General features: G+C 36.6%; 1 protein-coding gene across 1 annotated transcript in view; it reads left to right on the top strand.

Moving 5' to 3' along the window:
- mask (multiple ankyrin repeats single KH domain) overlaps positions 1–20,726 on the top strand; it is an 823,307-nt gene that overhangs the window by 68,308 nt on the left and 734,273 nt on the right. The window contains 2 exon segments of the mRNA XM_090396371.1: positions 10,645–10,801; positions 17,143–17,293. Of these exon segments, the coding sequence (XP_090252497.1) occupies positions 10,645–10,801; positions 17,143–17,293 (308 nt within the window).

Genomic DNA, 20,726 nt, shown 5'->3' on the forward strand with positions numbered 1-20,726 from the left:
GCCTTTCACAGGTGGGGTCACATTATAAACAATGCTGCTAATAATTGATTTCTGAAATATGTTTTGTGTAACTCCTATTTTATACTTTAGCAAAGCTTAGTGGAAATGCTGTGCATCTTTTAAGTTTTAAGACTTCTTAATATAAATGGTTATAAACCACTTATATTAAGAAGTCATTCATTTCACAGAACCCATTGTCATGAAGTTGCTTCCCTTGCTCGTCTTGGGGAAAGGATTAAAATAAAAATATAATTTTTTATATTTTTACCAAGTTACCCACTAGGTTACCAAGTGTAACCTAGTGGTAAAACTTTTTAAAACCCATTACATGTGGAAATTGTAAGCTGAAATCAGCAGAACATTGATTTCCTGCAATTCATTCTAAATCCTTGACAGGCAATTCCCATGAGAGGCTGCAAGGCCTATAGCAAATAAATGTGTATAGCCGGGATCAAGAGCAAAGTGATCACTTAATATTCCTATTGATATGAAAGATGAATGGAAGTAGCAGGTTCTATGAGTCAGCAGTTCAACTGTAAAAGGATGTTGAGCAGCTGTTTCCTGTGTTTCTGCAACCTGAGTAGAAGGTATTATAAAAGTTAGTTCAGTGTCCATGAAAATAGCTGTAGACATGACACAATGTGGAATCTGTGAGAGACTTGTTAACTGAACTGTTCTCTTCTGAACACCTTCAACAATTTTTAGATGCACCACCCCAAGGTTTGGGAGAGGAGAAGATTTGCAGTTTGTACCAAGTAGGATAAACTGATCAGGTGAAAAGTAATGTGTTGAGCATAGAAGAATGCTGAGTTTTTCAAAGATTCTCTAGAAGTGATGCTGTTATACCAGAAAAGGCTAAGAATAAGTTAGGTTAGAATCAGTATGTGAAGAAAGATTTGTTCTGAATAAGTAGTTGAGCATTATCAGTTAAGAGCTAAAGGTGTTTTGCACAAAAAAAAGACAATACTGTGTTTTGGAAGCATTGCAAGTTACAAGGTTGTTTATCATTCCATTGAAGCATAGTGTGATAATCTTGAAGCATGAGATGTTTGAACACTGCAAAGTTTGTTGTTTGAGTAGGATGAATGGATAGTGCCATCACCAGCAAACCTGAATAGGGTTTGAAGCCAGTGCAGTGGTGTAGCTAGAGCTTTTGCCGTCCGGGGTAGTACCCGAGTTTGCCATCCCTCTCAATACACACCAAAAATACTACAAAAAGTCAAACCACGTATAGGGAAATAAATTAAAACACTGTTTATTTTTGAAGTGAAACCTTAATTTCAACAATCTAAAATGTTATTTTTCTTGCTTGTCTGTTAGCAAAATTGTCGATGACATTTTCGAAGTCTATTTCATAGTAATGTAGGTAATTCATAATCAGTTTTAATTTAGAAAACTCCTCTTACAACTAGCAAAACTTACAGCAATTGTGAGGAAAATTCGCAGTAGTATTACAATATTTGGAAATGAGTTCTCGAGACTGTATTTTAGAATTAACTGCAAAAGTTCAAAAACAAGTACAAAGTGCTGCCTGGGACAGACTGCCCCTCCCTAGCTATGCCTCTGGGTCAGTGAACATCAGATCATTTATGTATAAAGAGGAAGAGTATGCAACAGAACAGGTGACACTTGACCTAAAGTGGTGTGTAGGCAAGGAGATCTGTGAATCTTGATTGGCAAAATCTGTATTATATTGATGATTAGTTGGACTTCTTTGGGCATTGAAGTTGACTGCTGTTGCCCCTTTCCATTAGGTTAGCAGTGTGATACTTACCACCTTTTATTTTTTTAATTGGCTGATTGTAGACTTGAATGTCAATTATAGTGTGAAGATAATAAATTGAGGTGTTAGTTCTGGAGGACATTTCTTGAGTACATTTGGGGATTCCATCAGAACAGGAACTTTTTTTGGCATCTTTTCTGGTGAAGCAGGTGATTTGCCTTGGCCATATCTGCAGGAGTTGGGTGAAAAGAATGCTGCTGGGTCAGTTTTGTCTTTAGGTGATACCACCATTTGGGTGAGAGAGGCGTAAGCACTGATGGATTAAAGTTGCACTCCTGAAGTTTTTAGAACAGACCAGAAAGCATGACTGCAATTGTCATGGGAGGTAAGTTTTCTTCATTTAGTCTTCAAAGTGATACTTTGTCCTTAATGATAGTTTTGCAAATACTGTGGGCTTCACTTTAGGCTTAGATTGAAGCTGGAGTTTTTGTCTTAGTTACTTAGGTTAAGCTGTTTTCTTCGGTCACCTGGCATGATTTTAGGAAAACCATAGCTTGCATCTAGATCTTCAGAATGGAAACAGTAGTTTGACCATGGGAAGGAGGAGTAAAAGATCTTTCCACTTGGCATTGTTATGCCAAAATACATGAAAGGCTATGGGAGAGAGTGTTCTACTAAAGTTGAAACTTGGGTGAGATTTTGACCTAACTTATCAAAGAGAGTCACTTCAACATTGTACCTGAAAAGAAAACTAGTTTAAAAATAGATCCAGTGTGTTAGTTGAGTGGAGAGGAATTCTGGTCGAGATGAACCAGTATTTTTTTTTCTTTTTAAAGATGAGCCTTATAAACTCAAGTAGCTATATAAGCCTATCCAGAGCAGTCTTTTACAAAAATCCATGCCCATAGCAGGATTCAAACCCTCAACCCATTGGTTGGGGAGCAGGTGTGTTATTCATTTGGCCAACCATGCTCTATTACTCGCATCTGGATCTGTCCAACACTTCCTCATCTCTAGGAAACTTAGGTGACCAGGCTTGAGCACAGTAATCCAGATGTGGTTGTATCAAGGCTTTATAAAGAGGAATGATAAATCCTTTATCTCTGCTTGTTAGTGTGTTCTTCAATAACCAAGTAATCCTGTGAGCTACCCTGGCTACTTTAGCAATATGCCCTCTAAACTTTAGTTCTCTAATACTATCCCCAAATCCCTGGCTTCATCAGTTTCCTGGAGTACAGTTCCCTCAATGTGATACACAGCTTGTAATCTTTGTATCCCAAAATGCATAACTTTACACACTTTTCTGCATTAAATTGACATCCATTGCTTTGTCCACACTGTCAGCCTATTCAAATCATACTGTAACCTCTCTACTTAACTATTACTCTACCCAACTTTTCATTATCAGCAAACAACTAAATATCTCCCTTCACATTATTTTTTATATAATTTATGTACAAATTAAACAACAGTGATCCAAGCACAAAGCCATGTGGCACACCACTAGTTACCTGCCTTCTCTTGGATTCCACACCTCCATATACTACTTTTTGGTATCTATCTATCAGCCACCCTTTTATCTATATTATCAGTTTCCTATTCATCCCCATTTATTTTCTGTTTATCCAACAGTTGTCATCACTATTATAAAAAGTTAGTAGATTACTAAGGCATGTCCAACCCTTCACAAAGCCATGCTGTCCCTCATAGAGTATCAAATTCTTATCACCCATTCCTGAATTCTCTTTTTGACCAACTTTTCCAGTACTTATTACTACTTTTGAGATACTGATTGATCTATAATTGCTTCCTTTATGCAAAGGAATTATTTTCCCCTTCTTCCACTCTTTTGGGACTTTGCTGTAGCTGAGGCTTAAATTAAACAGCCTAGTCAAAGGTACAAAATTACTTTAACTAAAGAAACCTTTCTTTCAGTGCCCCTGCACATTCTATTAAATGCGAGCCAGTATCCCATCTAATCCTACAGCTGTGTTTGCATTCAAATTCTGCAATAACCTGAGTACTGCTAATTCATACTCTGTTCTCACCATCACCTCTGTCATAACAGTATCTACACTTAGATGATATACCCTTGCAAAATGGTCACCCATTAGCTCAACAGTTTCATCTGCCTCTGTTATTTCTCTACATCTGTATTCATTAAAGTTATCCTTCCTCCTACTTGCCACGTCATGAAAAAACACTTTGGGATTTCCTTTCCCTTGTTTGGCTGATTTCTTCTCATAATCTGATATTGCTTCCTTAGACACCTTTCTTGCCCGATCCTTGTACTATTTGTGGTTTAGCTGATCATTTTTCTCCTTATATACTCTCCACAACACCTTTTTTTTGCTGCCCATGCTTAGCGATTCTGCTCATCCATCAAACTCCTACCTGATTTACCTTCCTGACCTTGGTATGCAGCATAATATTGCTTCCTCATGTATCTCTTGACTACCCCACATGCACTGTGAATGTCCTTCCCTTGCAGATCTTTATGTCATGATACTGCTTCAAGCTGCCTCCTAAGTATATCATAAACATCTGTTTTGTAGTTCCACACATATGCCCTTTCTTAACTGGGATTTCCACAAGTTATGCTACCTCCCAATTCACGATCACATGATCACTTTCCCCAATAGGAAGTGATGTAGCCACCTTCATTATGGGTCAGGTCTTCTGATCCTATGACAAGATCCAACACTCTTGTACCCAGGATCACTTCTGTACATCCCAATTAATGTAATTATCTCTCAGTAAGTGTATCAATTCCATTTCCTTCCTGCCATGTGATCTTTCCTCCTTTCAATCTTTGCCTCTGAAGTTGAAGCCCCCCCCCCAATAATAATTACTCGACTTTGCGCTCATTGATGCATGTCTTCCACATCATTCCTGCCACCCCTTGGTCTATTAACAACCAATTTCATATTTTGTTTTATTGGCCTCAATCTCATACCAGATTGACTCAAATGACTGCCTGCATGACTGACTCCTATTGTTGTTGGCTGCAATTCATCCGCTATCATCAGACGTACCCCACTCCCCTGTCCTGTCTACTCTATCATCCATGAAAATACTAAATCCATCACATTCTATCCCTGTAACTACATCATCTGTTGTTAGCCAAGTCTCATTAATGCATGTAATGTTTGGCAAGGTTGCATCAACCAATGGCAAAAACTCTTCCCTCTTGTTCCTGATATTTCTGGCATTAGTATATAGAAATGCAGCATCCTTGTAGGCCTGCAACAACCTTTATTGAGAGTATTTTTGCCTGAAAGATAGGTTCTGTACTTGTTGGTCATTCTCACACTCTTTTGCTTTATGGGTGCTATCACAGATACTTGTCTTCATCCTCTCTAATTCATTGTTTTCCTGAGAAAAGAGCCAAATATTAATCAAAAATAAAAATGTTATATTACCTTCATTACTTTACTATACTATAGTGTTACTTTAGCATACTATGTGTATTGTAATGTAACCTTTCTGTCTCTGTGTGTGTGTGTGTGGGGCCCCCTTAGCTAGTACGCTGGTCTTTTATCCATATCTTTCACTTAGTTTTTTGTTGCCTTTGTGTGTATGTTATGTTTTGTATTGTATTTCCTGAGGGTATCACTGTGACTGAGATGAAATATTGGAAGAATTAAATAGTAATTTTAATCCTTTCCCATATGCTGTTTCACCCACACTCTCATAACATTTGTTACATTAATGGCCCTTTATATTGCACATATTCTTCTGTGTTTTCTTAATGTTAACAAAAGATATTGTTTAGAAAGTTATTTTTCATCTAAAAAAAATTCTATTTTGTCCAGTCATCAGCTTGCCAGCAGAGGCAAAATCTACTTGCTGTGGGTGAGCATATTTGCCCCCCCCCCCACCACACAGAGAGAGAGAGAGAGAAAGAGTAAAGTAATGAAGGTAATATAACATTTTTATTTTTGATTAATATTTGACTCTTTTTAGTACAAGATGTGAAATAATTAGAAAATGACAACAAACTTGACAAATTTGCAAATGTTTCAGAATGGAATGGATGGTGATATTTTCACTGGAAAAACAATTACTGATATCAAAATTTAGTTCAACTACACTTTTACTAACATTCAAAGCTAAAAATTCACTTTTTGCTGTTTAGTATTTTGTGGTCCTCCTCTTACCTTTATTAGAGCTTGGCATAGGTGGGACATTGACAAAAATCAACGTATACTCCAGATGACCTTCATATGAAGTTTGAAACATTGATGACCTTCATATGAAGGTCGAAATGTCAGGGAATTAAAATAATTATAACATGGTTGCGTAGAGTCCATAATTTGTGTAAAATGAATGCTGATCACCATGTAACACTAAAGGAAAATACTTTTTTTTCCTCCCTCAGATTTTGTAATTGAATTTCCTGAGCTATTATGATTACAGCTATTTTGCCTGCTTCAGTTTAGGAGTACCCCTGTTTAAATGTCATTGGCTATTTACTCATGGATTCTTAGGGCATTATGAGTGTAGATGTACTAAAAAAGTATATGTAGCCTAAGGAATAGAAAATTGCACATACCTTTTTCTGGGTGTTGTGGCTTTTCCTCAGTCTGCGATGTCGAAAACTGCAGTGTGTGTGTGTGTGGGGGGTAGGCAGTTTGGTAGAATAAGTTAGAAAAACCCGGGTTTTTTCCGTAACATATAGAAACATTACTTTTATATAGGGTGGGGAAAAAATGAAAGAGTTAATTTTTTAAAATAGGGAGGGGGAAAGGTGGTTGACGTGGTGTGGACCGTTTCGACTATTCGTGGTCGTCATCTGAACACATTGGGAAAGTGGAAGCTATGTCAGGTCGGGTGAGTGCTTCTGCTTTAGAGGTGTTTGTGTTGTCTCCTATTGGTCGGGGTTGTGACCTCAATTTTATGTTGTGAAGCTTCCAAACCTCGGAGATTATGTAGGGCCTGTGTACGTTGATAGAGTTCGCGTCACACTTTATAGCTATTGTTTCCGATATTCTGAGCATTGTTTCGTTGTCTTGTCTGTCTATTATGATGGCCTTGTCTATCTGCGGGGTGTGTTTTTGTTCAAGGGCGTGAACAGCTATTTCCGTTTTTCCTGTGTTTTTTATACGATTTTTCTTTTTGATGTTGCATTTTTTAGTGTTTAAATGTTCTGGAATAGGGATGTTACAGTCACGGAAGTGTTCTTGTAGTCTTGCCCATAAAGACCTGATGGTGGAACCTGTGTAGGTGATGTCACAGTCTTTTTGGCAGGGAAATTTATAGACTACATTGTGCTGTTCAAATATTTCTTTTTGTGTGTGAGGTTTGGTGGATTTTAGGAGGTTTGCCAGTTTTTGGCTAGTGGTGAATACCAGTTTGTAGTCAGTATGTTTGAAGATGTATTTATAGGCTTTGTATGTGTTTTGGGTGTATGGTAGTTTGATAATTTTTTGTGTAGGGAAGTTCGTTTTGGTACTTGGGTTGTTTTGGCGGTTTTTTGCCGTCTTGTTTGCGTAGTTAATCAGTTGTGTAGGATAGTTGCGATTTAAGAAGATCTGTGTTAGTTTTTTTATTTCAGCGTTTAGGCTATTTTGATTGGTTGAAAATTTGTAAGCATTTATGAATTGTGATAAGATGACGGATTTTTTAACAGAATACGGATGGTATGAGTGAAAATGGAGGTAGTTTCCGATGTGTGAGGGTTTGTGGTATATTTTCGTGGCTATTTTGTTGTGTGTTCTGGTTAATGTCAAGTTTAAGAAGTTGATGGATTTGTTCTGTTCGGTTTCTGTGGTGAATTTTAATCTGTTGCTGTAGCTGTTTAGGGATGTTTTTAAGGTGGTGATGTGTGTGGGATTACCAATGCACAGAATTATTCTGTGCATTGGTAATCCCACACACATCACCACCTTAAAAACATCCCTAAACAGCTACAGCAACAGATTAAAATTCACCACAGAAACCGAACAGAACAAATCCATCAACTTCTTAAACTTGACATTAACCAGAACACACAACAAAATAGCCACGAAAATATACCACAAACCCTCACACATCCGAAACTACCTCCATTTTCACTCATACCATCCGTATTCTGTTAAAAAATCCGTCATCTTATCACAATTCATAAATGCTTACAAATTTTCAACCAATCAAAATAGCCTAAACGCTGAAATAAAAAAACTAACACAGATCTTCTTAAATCGCAACTATCCTACACAACTGATTAACTACGCAAACAAGACGGCAAAAAACCGCCAAAACAACCCAAGTACCAAAACGAACTTCCCTACACAAAAAATTATCAAACTACCATACACCCAAAACACATACAAAGCCTATAAATACATCTTCAAACATACTGACTACAAACTGGTATTCACCACTAGCCAAAAACTGGCAAACCTCCTAAAATCCACCAAACCTCACACACAAAAAGAAATATTTGAACAGCACAATGTAGTCTATAAATTTCCCTGCCAAAAAGACTGTGACATCACCTACACAGGTTCCACCATCAGGTCTTTATGGGCAAGACTACAAGAACACTTCCGTGACTGTAACATCCCTATTCCAGAACATTTAAACACTAAAAAACGCAACATCAAAAAGAAAAATCGTATAAAAAACACAGGAAAAACGGAAATAGCTGTTCACGCCCTTGAACAAAAACACACCCCGCAGATAGACAAGGCCATCATAATAGACAGACAAGACAACGAAACAATGCTCAGAATATCGGAAACAATAGCTATAAAGTGTGACGCGAACTCTATCAACGTACACAGGCCCTACATAATCTCCGAGGTTTGGAAGCTTCACAACATAAAATTGAGGTCACAACCCCGACCAATAGGAGACAACACAAACACCTCTAAAGCAGAAGCACTCACCCGACCTGACATAGCTTCCACTTTCCCAATGTGTTCAGATGACGACCACGAATAGTCGAAACGGTCCACACCCCGTCAACCACCTTTCCCCTTCCCCCTCCCTATTTTAAAAAATTAACCCTTTCATTTTTTCCCCACCCTATATAAAAGTAATGTTTCTATATGTTACGGAAAAAACCCGGGTTTTTCTAACTTATTCTACCAAACTGCCTGCCCCCCCCCACACACACACTGCAGTTTTCGACATCGCAGACTGAGGAAAAGCCACAACACCCAGAAAAAGGTATGTGCAATTTTCTATTCCTTAGGCTACATATACTTTTTTAGTACATCTACACTCATAATGCCCTAAGAATCCATGAGTAAATAGCCAATGACATTTAAACAGGGGTACTCCTAAACTGAAGCAGGCAAAATAGCTGTAATCATAATAGTTTATAAAGAGGAGTAACATGGGAGTTTTCCCAGAAATAATATACATAATTTCCTGAGCTGTTTCCTTGTAATGAGGCTCAAATTTTCTTCTGATGGATCACACTACAACTCAGCTAGTCATAGAGCCATAGTGTGTAGGGTTTATCATCTTGTAAATAAAGAAATCAGAACAAACAAATACTGAGTTTTATTTAAATCTTGAATGTATTCTCTTTTCATTTTGCAGATTTATATCTTACAGTTTTGCCATAAATACTGCTACATCAGTGGAGGTTTGGAGGGAGGTGACATATCAGGGGATATCCAAGTTGCATTTCTTGGAGAAAGGGATCAAAACCTCTGCTGAAGTGTATCAAGGCACTGTTCTGGAACCTGTGGTATACTCCTGAACAACATCTTGTTTCACAGTAGCCAGTGTTTCTTCCAATAGGACTCAGAACCTGCACACAAGGTGTGAACCACACAGCCACCTCCAAACAGTGGTTGGAGGTGAATGTGCCCGACCACATATCATCATTGATTGACCATCTGGAAGTCCTGATCTGAATTCATTGGACTTCAAATTGTGTTTGGAGTTTGAGAGAGCAGCCAGCAAGAAATAATATCCAGCATCATCATCAGCCTGCTGGTGGATTTGGAGCGAGCAGTGGCAGCTTCTGTTGGAATCTGTGTTCGAAGGCATAAGGGAGACATTTTGAACTTTGAGTTCTGCTTTGTGCACATTATACATGTGGTTTGTATGTGCTGTGAAAGGCTGTAAATGATTTACTGATAGATTAAAGGTTTGTGTTCAAGTTGTAACAGTATTTATGACTAGACTAGGTATATAGAAGATGAAGTTATTAAAAAGTCAAACCTCACAAGGACTTTAACGTTCTGTATTTCATGTGCAAACTTTTGTTTGCTAACTGTTGCATAAAATAAGTATGAAAACAAGAATCTAGTTTATTATTAATTCTGTTATCACAGTACATTTACATCCGAAATTTTCTCACTTTCAAGCTTAGCACAGTATATTATGTCCTGTTTTTGCTTATTCTGTGTTTTTTGTTGTATAGACAGAAAAAAACTTGCTTTATTCATGATCTGTTAACTGATAGCTTTTAAAGCTGCCAACAAAGCATTTGTTAGTAATGTGACTTTATCTAGTGCTTTCCCATCCACAAATTTGATAAAAGGAAAATCATTAACCTTTTTATTTTGAACTACTGCTAACTGTTCAATATGTTTCTGTGCTGTTCACATACTGTTACTGATATAGAAGATAAGCACGTAAGGTAGAAATTCCTTTTCAGTCTAGAATTGAAGAGGGATTTTAGTCTTTATAGACAGATTCAGCGATAAATAAGTGTTTTTTAACACTTATTTAACACTAATGAAAATAAAAGCATGCTTTCTGATTGAAGAATCTGATAGATGATTTCATAGGCTTCTTTGTTATTGAATTGTTTTGTTGTCCAGGATTTTGATGCTTCTCATTGAAAATAACTAATTATAGTTGTGAAAAGCCACTTACTATAGATGGGCATTTGGACTCTTCCAAAGGGAACTGAATTCTTTGTTGTTGTCAGCTATGTCTATTTAATACAAATTAAATATTCTTTATATTTCTAGGTATAGGAAAGTTATCTCTTGCCGATGGAAAACAATTTGCAGATCCAGATGTTCTTCGGAGGTTGACATCTTCAGTTAGCTGTGCTTTAGATGAAGCAGCTGCTGCTCTTAATCGTATGCGAGCTGATCCACATTCTGCTGTTGATCAAGTAGATGGGTTGGTTTATTTTAGTATCTTAGTTTTTTTTTTAAGACTGATTTTATATTTCATTTTAAATTAGCTGCAAAAAAATTTTTTTTTAAAATGTTTATTCCAAGAGAGGTGTGACTTTCTATTTGAATTGAAAGTATAACAGGACTTGCTTTTTTAAATTACATAGTAGTTCTTTTTCTTACATTTTTAACTGCTATTTTATTTGTAAAAAAGAAAAAATGTTTTTTAATATCTTTTAATATCTTAAAATATTCTTGTAGAAGTTTCGTTAAATTCACAAACAAAAATATTTATGTGAACCTTTAAGTAGAGTACTTTTATATGTACACCCTCTGTCCAAAAAAAAAACTTAACTTTTTGAAAATAGAAGAAACTAGTGGCTCCACCTGTTGTATCTTTTTGTTGTCAAAAGTGGCAACCTTTATTAGTATTGTATCAACTGTTTATGACATTTGTTTCATTAGAAGCCGAGTTATAGTGCCAAGAGTGATGAACGATCGGAAAATGAGTTTCAAAACAGAGAGCTGCAATTGACTTTTGTGTTAAACTTGGTAAAAGTTTTACTGAAACGCATCAAATGCTTCAAAAAGCATATGGTGATGAATGCTCATCCCATACTCAAGTTTATGAGTGGTTTAAGCGATTTCAAAATGGTCGTGAGACGGTTGAGGACGACGAAAAGCTGGGCCGTCCAAAAACTGGACTGAGCGAAGTTAACATCCAAAAAGTGCATGATTTCATCAAAGAAAACCTGAAATCATCCGTGAGATTCATTGATTGATTGATGAATTGGGGATTCCAAAATCAACTGTGCACAACATTTTGACTGAGAGTTTGGACCTTCATAAATTGAATTCGCAATTTGTTCCCCACAAGTTGACTGACGACCAAAAAATGTATCGAATTGAACACTGCGAGGACCTCATTAAAACCGCTTGTAAGGACTCAAACTTACTTGAAATGATCATTACTGGTGACGAAACATGGTATTTTGATTATGAGCCCGAAACAAAGCACCAAAGTGCTGAGTGGAGACCACCAGAAGAGGGGCATCCAAAAAAAATTGCTTGGAGAAGTCAAAAGTAAAGACAATGCTGATTTGTTTCTATGATTCCAAGGTCATTATCCACAAAGAATTTGTTCTACCTGGCCAAACGGTCAATGGTGAGTTTTATCTCGAAGTTTTGAAGCAATTGATAGGGAGAATTCGTCGCGTACTGCATGTGAATATCTTGATGCAGGCAGCTGGTCACTTTTGCATGATAATGCACCATCTCATCGTTCGAACATTGTGAGACAGTTTTTGAGCAAGAACCAAGTTTGTGTGTTGGATCACTCACCGCATTCACCTGATTTAGCACCCTGTGACTTCTTTCTCTTCCCCCGACTTCATTTGTTGATGAAAGGAAAGCGATACGACATCATTGAAAATGTTCAGCAGCTGTAACTACGACCCTCAACAGTATCCCAAAAACCGATATAAAAAACTCATTTAACGAATTAATTGACAGTGCCAAATGCTGTATCGAAGCTGAGGGAGAGTATATTGATTGAAATGAATGATTTGAATAATTATAATTGCCCTGTGTTTTATTTTCTATCAAAAGTTTGATTTTTTTTTGGACAGAAGGTGTATATTCCTTTTAGAGAATTGAATTCTTTTGATTATTAGTCTCAACAGAGAGGACGAGTGAGTGTGCATTTCCTTATCACAGTGTAATGTATCACTTTTTTGTTGTTGGAAAGTTTTTGTGAATTTATTCTTAAATAGGTATTAAGTTGAATGAAATTATGAATGGATTATGAAATATTTATTACATTTTGTGTTCAGTAAGTGCTATGCAATTTGTTCTGAAAGTGAAAATTGATGCTTAGTTATGAAAGTGGTAAATTATCTTGATGGGAGTGACATTTTGACACTGTTTGGCTGAGTTTAAATTCATTAATAAACAGACACCCTAATGGGTAAGGTGCATTGTGCCATTTTGCGCATTACAGTGTTTGTAGCCAGTACAGATTGGAAGAATATGATGCTCCAAAGTCATTGCAAATGTTTTTAGGTGAAATGGCTGTGGGTGAGAAGGAACTGGTGGAGTTTGAAAGAGGCATTAATAAGATGCCATGTTTCAGGCCTATCTGTGTGGTAAATAGTTGACAAATTGGACCATCCCAGGTAAACAATCAGTGATACTATACTGAGATGAAAATGCAGGGAGTCAGCTGCAGCAGATGACCCACCACATTCACCAAACTTGACTGTTGGATGCTACAAAGGATAATATGTAAAAACTACCATTTGTTGTCTAACATGTTGAATGATGCGTTCCAGGCATCAACTGAAACATGAATCTGCATGAAAACATTCAGAACCGAGGCTCACAACATCAGTTTCCATGGTAGGACTACAATATGCAATCCTCACTAAAATACCTGAACCAAAATGCAGCATCATCTTCATTGGTGCAAAGAGCTTGTACAGTGGGACATTGAAGCTTGGAAAGCTGTGTTATGGAGTGACGAATCACACTACACCCTCTACTGAGCAGATGTGTGTAGTGGTGGCGGCGGCGGCTGTGGATGCCCAGTAAACATCTCTTACCAGAGTGTGTAACTCTAGGTGTTTATCAGAACTTTCAGTACCCCCCACTTCCCTCTTCCTCATATAAGGCAATAAATATTTAGCTTGTTGGCTTGTTTACCATGCCTTTCAAAGTGCTAAATGAAGTTTACTGAATTGTCTGATTAGCTTTCAGCATTACCCACTGTGTAGGTTAAAGATTAAACATTTATAGATAAATGTATAGCAGGCATACTAGAAAAATTAATAATAGTTTAACATGTGTAGAAAACGGATTTCTTATTATTGTTTATAACAAACATCATGGAGTCATTCATTGTAGGAGATCTCACTCAGTAAGTAGCATATCAGTCATATTGAACTTTAAGCTCAACGCTTCTAGCATATATATGACACATTCTGGTAATGCATTCCACTCACCCACCACTTGCCATGTAAAAAAAAAATAAAATATAATAAATCAACTCACTCCCCTGTTTACCACATCTTTACATAGCTTCCAGGAATGGCTTCTCATTCTCATATTTCATTATGTATAATTGCTTCTGTACTAATCTGATAAAATCACCTTGCTAATTTCAGAATCTCTGATTTCTTTTCCACTTATCTAGTTCTCTCCATAACTATAGTTCCAGAGTCTGATATGGCATTATTGCTTTCATATTCCAGTTGTTTGTTACAAGAGCATCATCATAGAAAGAAAATAATATGTAATGGTTAAAAAAAAAAAAAATCCATAAGCCATGTAGCACATGCTTACTTGAGTCTTGTTCACATTTCTGTGAGGAAGAAAACACACTTAGATTTCAAAAAAACCAGTGAGCAATCATAACTATATAAGGATTATAAATATTAATAACAATAAAAAATTGATTGCTGACAATTTATGGTGAATCATCTTTTCTCACAACTTGATTATAGTCATAGCCCAAACAGTTCAGATTGGACAAAAAGTCATGTGCAGTATGGATGTTTTGTCTTTAGATGATAGATAATTTTCATCTAGCATAAGACCATCTTGTTTATTAAAGCAGTCTCAAAGCCACTTCAGAAAGTTCCATTTTGGTCTCTAGAATAAGGTGTATGGATTATCTTACTTGTCCACAGTTCTAAATGTACTATAGGTTTTTATAATCTTTTGTAGGCAAGACTTATCTTAAAAAACTGAGCTCTGTGACCATTCTTCCCACTCTTTCATGTAAACATTCACTTTTTTGTTGTATTCATTTTGTATGATATTTCCATCATTGCTATTCTTCAGAATTGCCTTTGGTAATTCTTCCACACTCATCTGTATGGTAAAAGGTTAAAAGTATGGTGTAGCTTTTGGTCACCAGTCCCTTTGATACTTGCAGAACATTTTTGTCCTTGTTAATTTTCTCTCTCTCTCCTGCTACTCATCTGAACAGCCTATGTTCTCAGTAGTCAGTATTCTGCAGGTCATGAAGTTAGATAGTAATAAGTTTCTGTTGCCCAAACCTTCTGTCCATCTGTGGTATGGTGTTATATGTTGAATTTTCATAATCCATAAATTCTGAGTTATATAACTAATATGTATAACTCAGAAATAGTAACTAGTCTCCTTGTTTGTCCATTGCATGACAGCCCACATGTGCTCAAGGGATTTGGCAAACTCCTGCTTGGGAAAATAGGTTTACTTTACTTTGCAGGCAGAAAGGACAGAAGCAAGGTTTTAAAAATATGATTCAAGATTCTAGATATTTGTTTTGAATTGCTTTTAATGTATGGAATTGTAATACATTGATCTGCAAGTTTTCTGGTCAAGTTAGGAAATGAATTTGCTTATCAGTTAACTGTGAGGGTATTGTGCACTGTTTGCATGCTTAGTATTGTTCACAGGGCAGAGAGGTAACCAATCAAGATTACCTGAGGTTTTGTTATTTAAGAGTTGAATAATTGAGAGATCACCATATGTGTTGGCATTTCATTTTGAGAAGTAAGAAAGTCAGTCTCTTAATGGCATGTTGTATCTCATCAAGATGAATCTGGAATTAATTCTGTTGAATTCTTGTTAAAGAAGAGCTCTCTGGATCATGACCAAGAGTAGTGTGTTTAAAAAAAAAAAAAAAAAAAAAAAAAATAAAGGTCCAGTATGGGTCTTTCCATAAAATAATTTTCAGTTGGCATCATGAGCCTCTGTAGCTCAGTCAGTATAGACAGAGGTTTTGTTTTGCAAAGAGCCTTCTGGTCGGAAAGACCTGGGTTCGATTCCTGTCAGTAATGTGAGGAACCTTTATCTGATCTCTTTCGATGAAAGGTGAGTTAGCCAGTCTCATACAGAGGTAGTGGTTTTTTCTCCCCCAGAACAGGCAAACTGGCCCCGTGAACACACGTGTATTACAGTCATGAATACATCCCAGCTGTATGCTGGTCCTGAGCCTGGATAAAATGGGGGTGGGGTGGAGAAAGCAATCATGAACTATCCTGTAAAAACCTCACCAGGAACACTTTGTGGGCAAGTCAACAAAGTCACCTAGGTTCTAAAACGACTGAAGGGATAAATCATAATCAAGTTGGCATCAATTTGTTTCATAATTAGTGAAGTAAGGAAAACTGGTATTAGATTGCTCTACTAAATATAAATTATTTTATGATGAATACGGTTAACATTTTGAAAAAATAATTGCAGTTTTATTTTAGTGCTTCTTTCTTGCATTCTCATTACTTATAATATAAGTGGCCATTACTCAAAATAATATGCTTTGGTAATTTGAAAATCCACTATCATATCAGAGATATTCTGCATGATTTTATGAATTTTAACATTAAAGGGTATAGCAAAGCATATTGGTTGATGGAACCCTGCTTTACAACCAAAGGCAAATTTATATTTAATATAAATCTTAAATCGTGTGGCAGGCTTAGTCAGTTCCACTGTTCATTATCTGACTGTTTTTTCTCCTCATGAAATGGCCAACACACTGTGATGTCTTTATGTTGAGCCCATACACGAGAGGTTGGTTAATCAACCTAGAATAAGTTAGTACTGTGTATGGGTAGGAGGTTGGGAAAGGAGAAACTTTTTTACATTTGATTTAAAAGCCTGTGCATTGTATTCCTTGGGAAACAAATAAGAGGGAAAACCCACAATACTTCAGTAGGTGGGACGAAGGAGGAGGAAAAGAAACTTGTTCTGTAAATTTCAAGGTGTACTGTGAAGGGTAGCTAGGCCTCAGCCACTGCACATGTTCCAATGGACTTAGTACTGAGTGGGAGAATTATTGATACTATTTCATGTGAACGTTTGCCATGGAAATATTATAGAATACATATATTGAAGAAACTAAATGTCTGTGTGAAAGTGGGAACTTTCACACAGAGTGAATTGGTGAGTGAGTTGATTTGTCCTGTATGATTGTTCACAGATTATATTTATTTCATTTTTGACTATTCGCTGTATGTATTTAAATTCACATAATTGAGCTACGTTCTCAACACCTTTCTCATCTTGTATATATCGACTAGTTTAGCTTCTAGTATCTCGTCATCCCTACTTTCTGAAATTCTACTACCAAGTATGTCTTTAACTACCCTTAATATAATTTAAATTTTAATATTGAATGTAAATTTGCCTTTAGTAGAAAACCATGATAGCTCCATCACCTAATAAGCTTTGCTATTTCCATTATTGTTATTATAGAAGCAACATGAAACTGAAGTTTCAGAAATTTTTGTATGAATGTTTATTGTATTTAACTGCATTTTATTATATAATGTACAGTAATGTGTCTTATTATATTTGTAGTAGTCGGTCCTTAGTAGAAGCATGTACTGAGGGTGATGTCAGTGCAGTGAGAAGGCTACTTGATGAGGGTCGCAATGTCAATGAAATTACAGAAGATGGAGAAAGTCTGTTATCCTTAGCATGTTCATCAGGCTATTATGAGCTAGCACAGGTAAATTTCTTAAGCGTGTTAAAATTTTTGTGGAACATGCCAGTTTTTGAATTAAATTCTTATTTTACTTGTGTATCTGTCTGTCTATGTGAGAGAGAGAGTTTGGTAGATTTAGCTAGCTCCAAATCAACTCATAAAATGTTAGCTGATTTATTTATCCTCTGGTAATGTGTTTCTTCGACTACTCTAAAGCTTTTGACTGTTTAGCATGTAAAACTGTGGGAACTAATGAAAAGAATGGGTTTTCCTCAGCACACTATCAACTCTTACGGGGAGCAAGAAGCCATAGTAAGAACAGGTATCGATTAACTGATTGGTTTCAGGTTGGAAAGGGAGTTAGGCAAGGATGTATGCTTTCTCCTTGCTTGTTTAGTATATATGCTGAGGACATCATGCGTGAAGCATTGGATGAGCTCAAGACAGGAATTAGGATAGGTGGTAGATTGATCAGTAATCTGAAGCTGATACCATACTCCTCTGGAATGACAAGGAAGAACTTGGACAAATTCTTGATAAAGTTAACAAGATCAGTAATAACAGAAGACTTCAACTCAATCCTTTCTTTTAGGGTTACACGGTGATCAGCATTCATTTTAAAAATTTTATGGAATTTACAACCATGTTAAAAAACTTCAACTTTATTCAACTTTGTTTAATTTTAAAATTTTCTTAGAAACTCTTCTTTTTCATCATGAAATGCAGTTTCATAATGAAATTCAAGATTAAATGGTGATTGCTTCCATTTCAAATCCTCTGTATATTCTTGTGCCGGGAAAACAAACATCACATCAACAATAACATAGCCAATGAGACCCCCCCCCCTCCCCCATTTCTTGCATCTTCTCTCCCTGTGAATTTATTTTGGAACATAGTGTTAGCAATATCTAGTCCATGTCCTGAGCAAAAGAACAGGTAGTTACAATTATTATTAGCTTTGCTCCTTTCTTCAAATTTCTTCAAATTATTATTAGCTTTGCTCTTTCCTTCAAATTTATATGTCTGTTAACCATTTCCTATTCTGCCATTTAGATCTCCAACAGTGACTAACTTTTCTTTTTTCATTGTGCCAGCTGCTTTCTCTGATGCCTCAAAAAATTCCTCTACTCCTTATTAGAAACTTCTTTGGGATCATATTTGTTTAAGTTTCCCACTCTGATATTAGTCCACATCACTACTTGATATTGCTTACCATTCAAGATTATCCTTGTATTCAGGGTTGATTACTGTAGCTGCTTTTTTTTTTTTTTTTTTTTCTGATTTTTGAGACTCAGATTCTGAGTCTCAAAAATCTCACCTGCTTTTGCTGTGGTAACACCTATTATGTTATTTGGTACTTTTGCTAGTTCCATTCCTTTCTCATTGTTATGTTGATAATACTAATCTTGAACTCTATTAATGGGAATTGTTTCAGTAGCTGACTTTTTACTGTTCATTCTGGTTCTTCCCTGATGAAAACAACAGGGGCCCTGTTTAACCAGGCGACATTTCAGCTGGCATGAAATTCTGTCATGTTGTACCTTCATTTTGCACCATGGTTTAAGCCAATAATATAATGAAAAGAATATAATATATAAGGCTATGTGGAGGTCTAATTTTTCTCAGAACACTCATACCTTGTCTCTGGAACATTCCCCCCATTGTTATGTTATGATCAAAGATCGGCTTTTTACTCGCCTGTAAAAAAAAAAAAAAAAAAAAAAAGTTGATCAAAGATCAACTTTTTACTGGTGATCAAGATACCTTTTTTTTTTTTAATTCTGTTTCATTTCTTCTTTATTCCTAATTCACATGGAAAGGCTTAGACGTTGGTTATGCATTTTTATTAAATAATTTAAGCAAATTACATCGTAAACTAGGATATACATTAAAATAAATTTTACTACTCACACTATACTGGCAACATACCTTCACACATAGAAAAACTCAGCCCACTTCAAAGCCAGCATAGAAAACCTTACACTCAAACACACTGACATTATGGTCACTTTTGATGTCTCTTCCTTATTCACAAATGTCCCACTCAAAGAATCCTTAGAGCTACTCCAAGCTAAATTTCCTCCCGATATCACAGCCCTATTTCAGTTCACAATGAACCCAGGCTATTTTGTTTGGCAAGGAAAATTCTACACACAAATAGATGGGACAGCCATGGGTTCTCCACTCTCCCCACTCTTGGCCAACTTTTATATGGAGACTTTTGAAGAGAAAGCCTTAAACTCTTCCCCACAAAAACCAACCATTTGGCTTCGCTATGTTGATGACGTGTTCGCTATTTGGCCACATGGTTCCGATGCACTCCTCTCCTTCCTAATACACTTAAACAACCAATACCCCAGAATCAAATTCACCCTGGAAGAGGAAAAAAACAACTGCCTTCCTTTCTTAGACACACTAGTCACCCGCCAGCCTGATGGAACCTTGGTTTTCTCAGTCTATAGAAAACCCACCCATACAGGCAGATACATTCACCAACAATCCCACCACCACTCCTCACAACAATATGGAGTCATTAAGACACTACACAACAGGGCTAAACTTATCTGTTCAAATGACAGTGCCCTAACCACAGAACTAAACCACATTCTCAACACTTTCTCAGCCAACCCTTCGCCCAAAAAAAAAAAAAAAAAAAAATCCAAAAAATATTGACACCAGTAAACCACGACCCCCCCCCCCCCTCACAACAAGGATTACTCTAAATCCATCACCATCACCATACCCTATATCTGAGGCACCTCAGAAAAAATTGCAAAAATCCTAAAAAAACATGACTTAACTTCTTGTTACATGCCATATAAAAAATTGGCATCCTTTATCTGCTCTACTAAAGACCCCCCCCCCCCCCACCTCCTAGACCTACCTGGTGTATACCAGGTCCCTTGCAGCTGTAAGCTGTCCTACTTTGGCCAAACAGGCAGGACAGCAAATTTAGAATTTCAGAACACAAGGACTACATCTGGTTTCACCAATACAGCCACTCTAGTCTTGCTGACCATGTGCTGGATACCTGCCATAGAATATGGTGGAAGAAAGCCATGTTAATACACAGTAGTAAATACAAATATGAAAGGCTCTTCATGGAATCAGCCTCAGCGCTAAGAAACAATCCAAACCTCAACAAATTTGGCTGCATGAGACTACCTCAAATTTGGGAAACCTACATCAGAAGACCTTCAGCCCAATCGCCCAAGAAGACCAACATTGCCAGCTATGGGGGCACCATCAGGACTTTAGGAGAAAGAATAGCTTCCTGCTTCTTCCTCATTTACGGTTTGTTGTGCTTGCGTGCATGCGTCTTGTTCTTAAGTTCCTATGAAAATGGCAACGTGACGTTGCCAAAATATTGGAAGTATATTAAAATTCATTTTAATGCTTATCCTAGTTTACGTTGTAATTTCCTTAAATTATTTAGTAAAAATTTCTTCTTTAATTT

This window comes from Typopeltis vanoorti, chromosome 8 (genome assembly GCF_054136105.1).
Source record: "Typopeltis vanoorti isolate ZY-2024b chromosome 8, IOZ_Tvanoo_1.0, whole genome shotgun sequence".
In the NCBI taxonomy this organism is placed as follows: domain Eukaryota; kingdom Metazoa; phylum Arthropoda; class Arachnida; order Uropygi; family Thelyphonidae; genus Typopeltis; species Typopeltis vanoorti.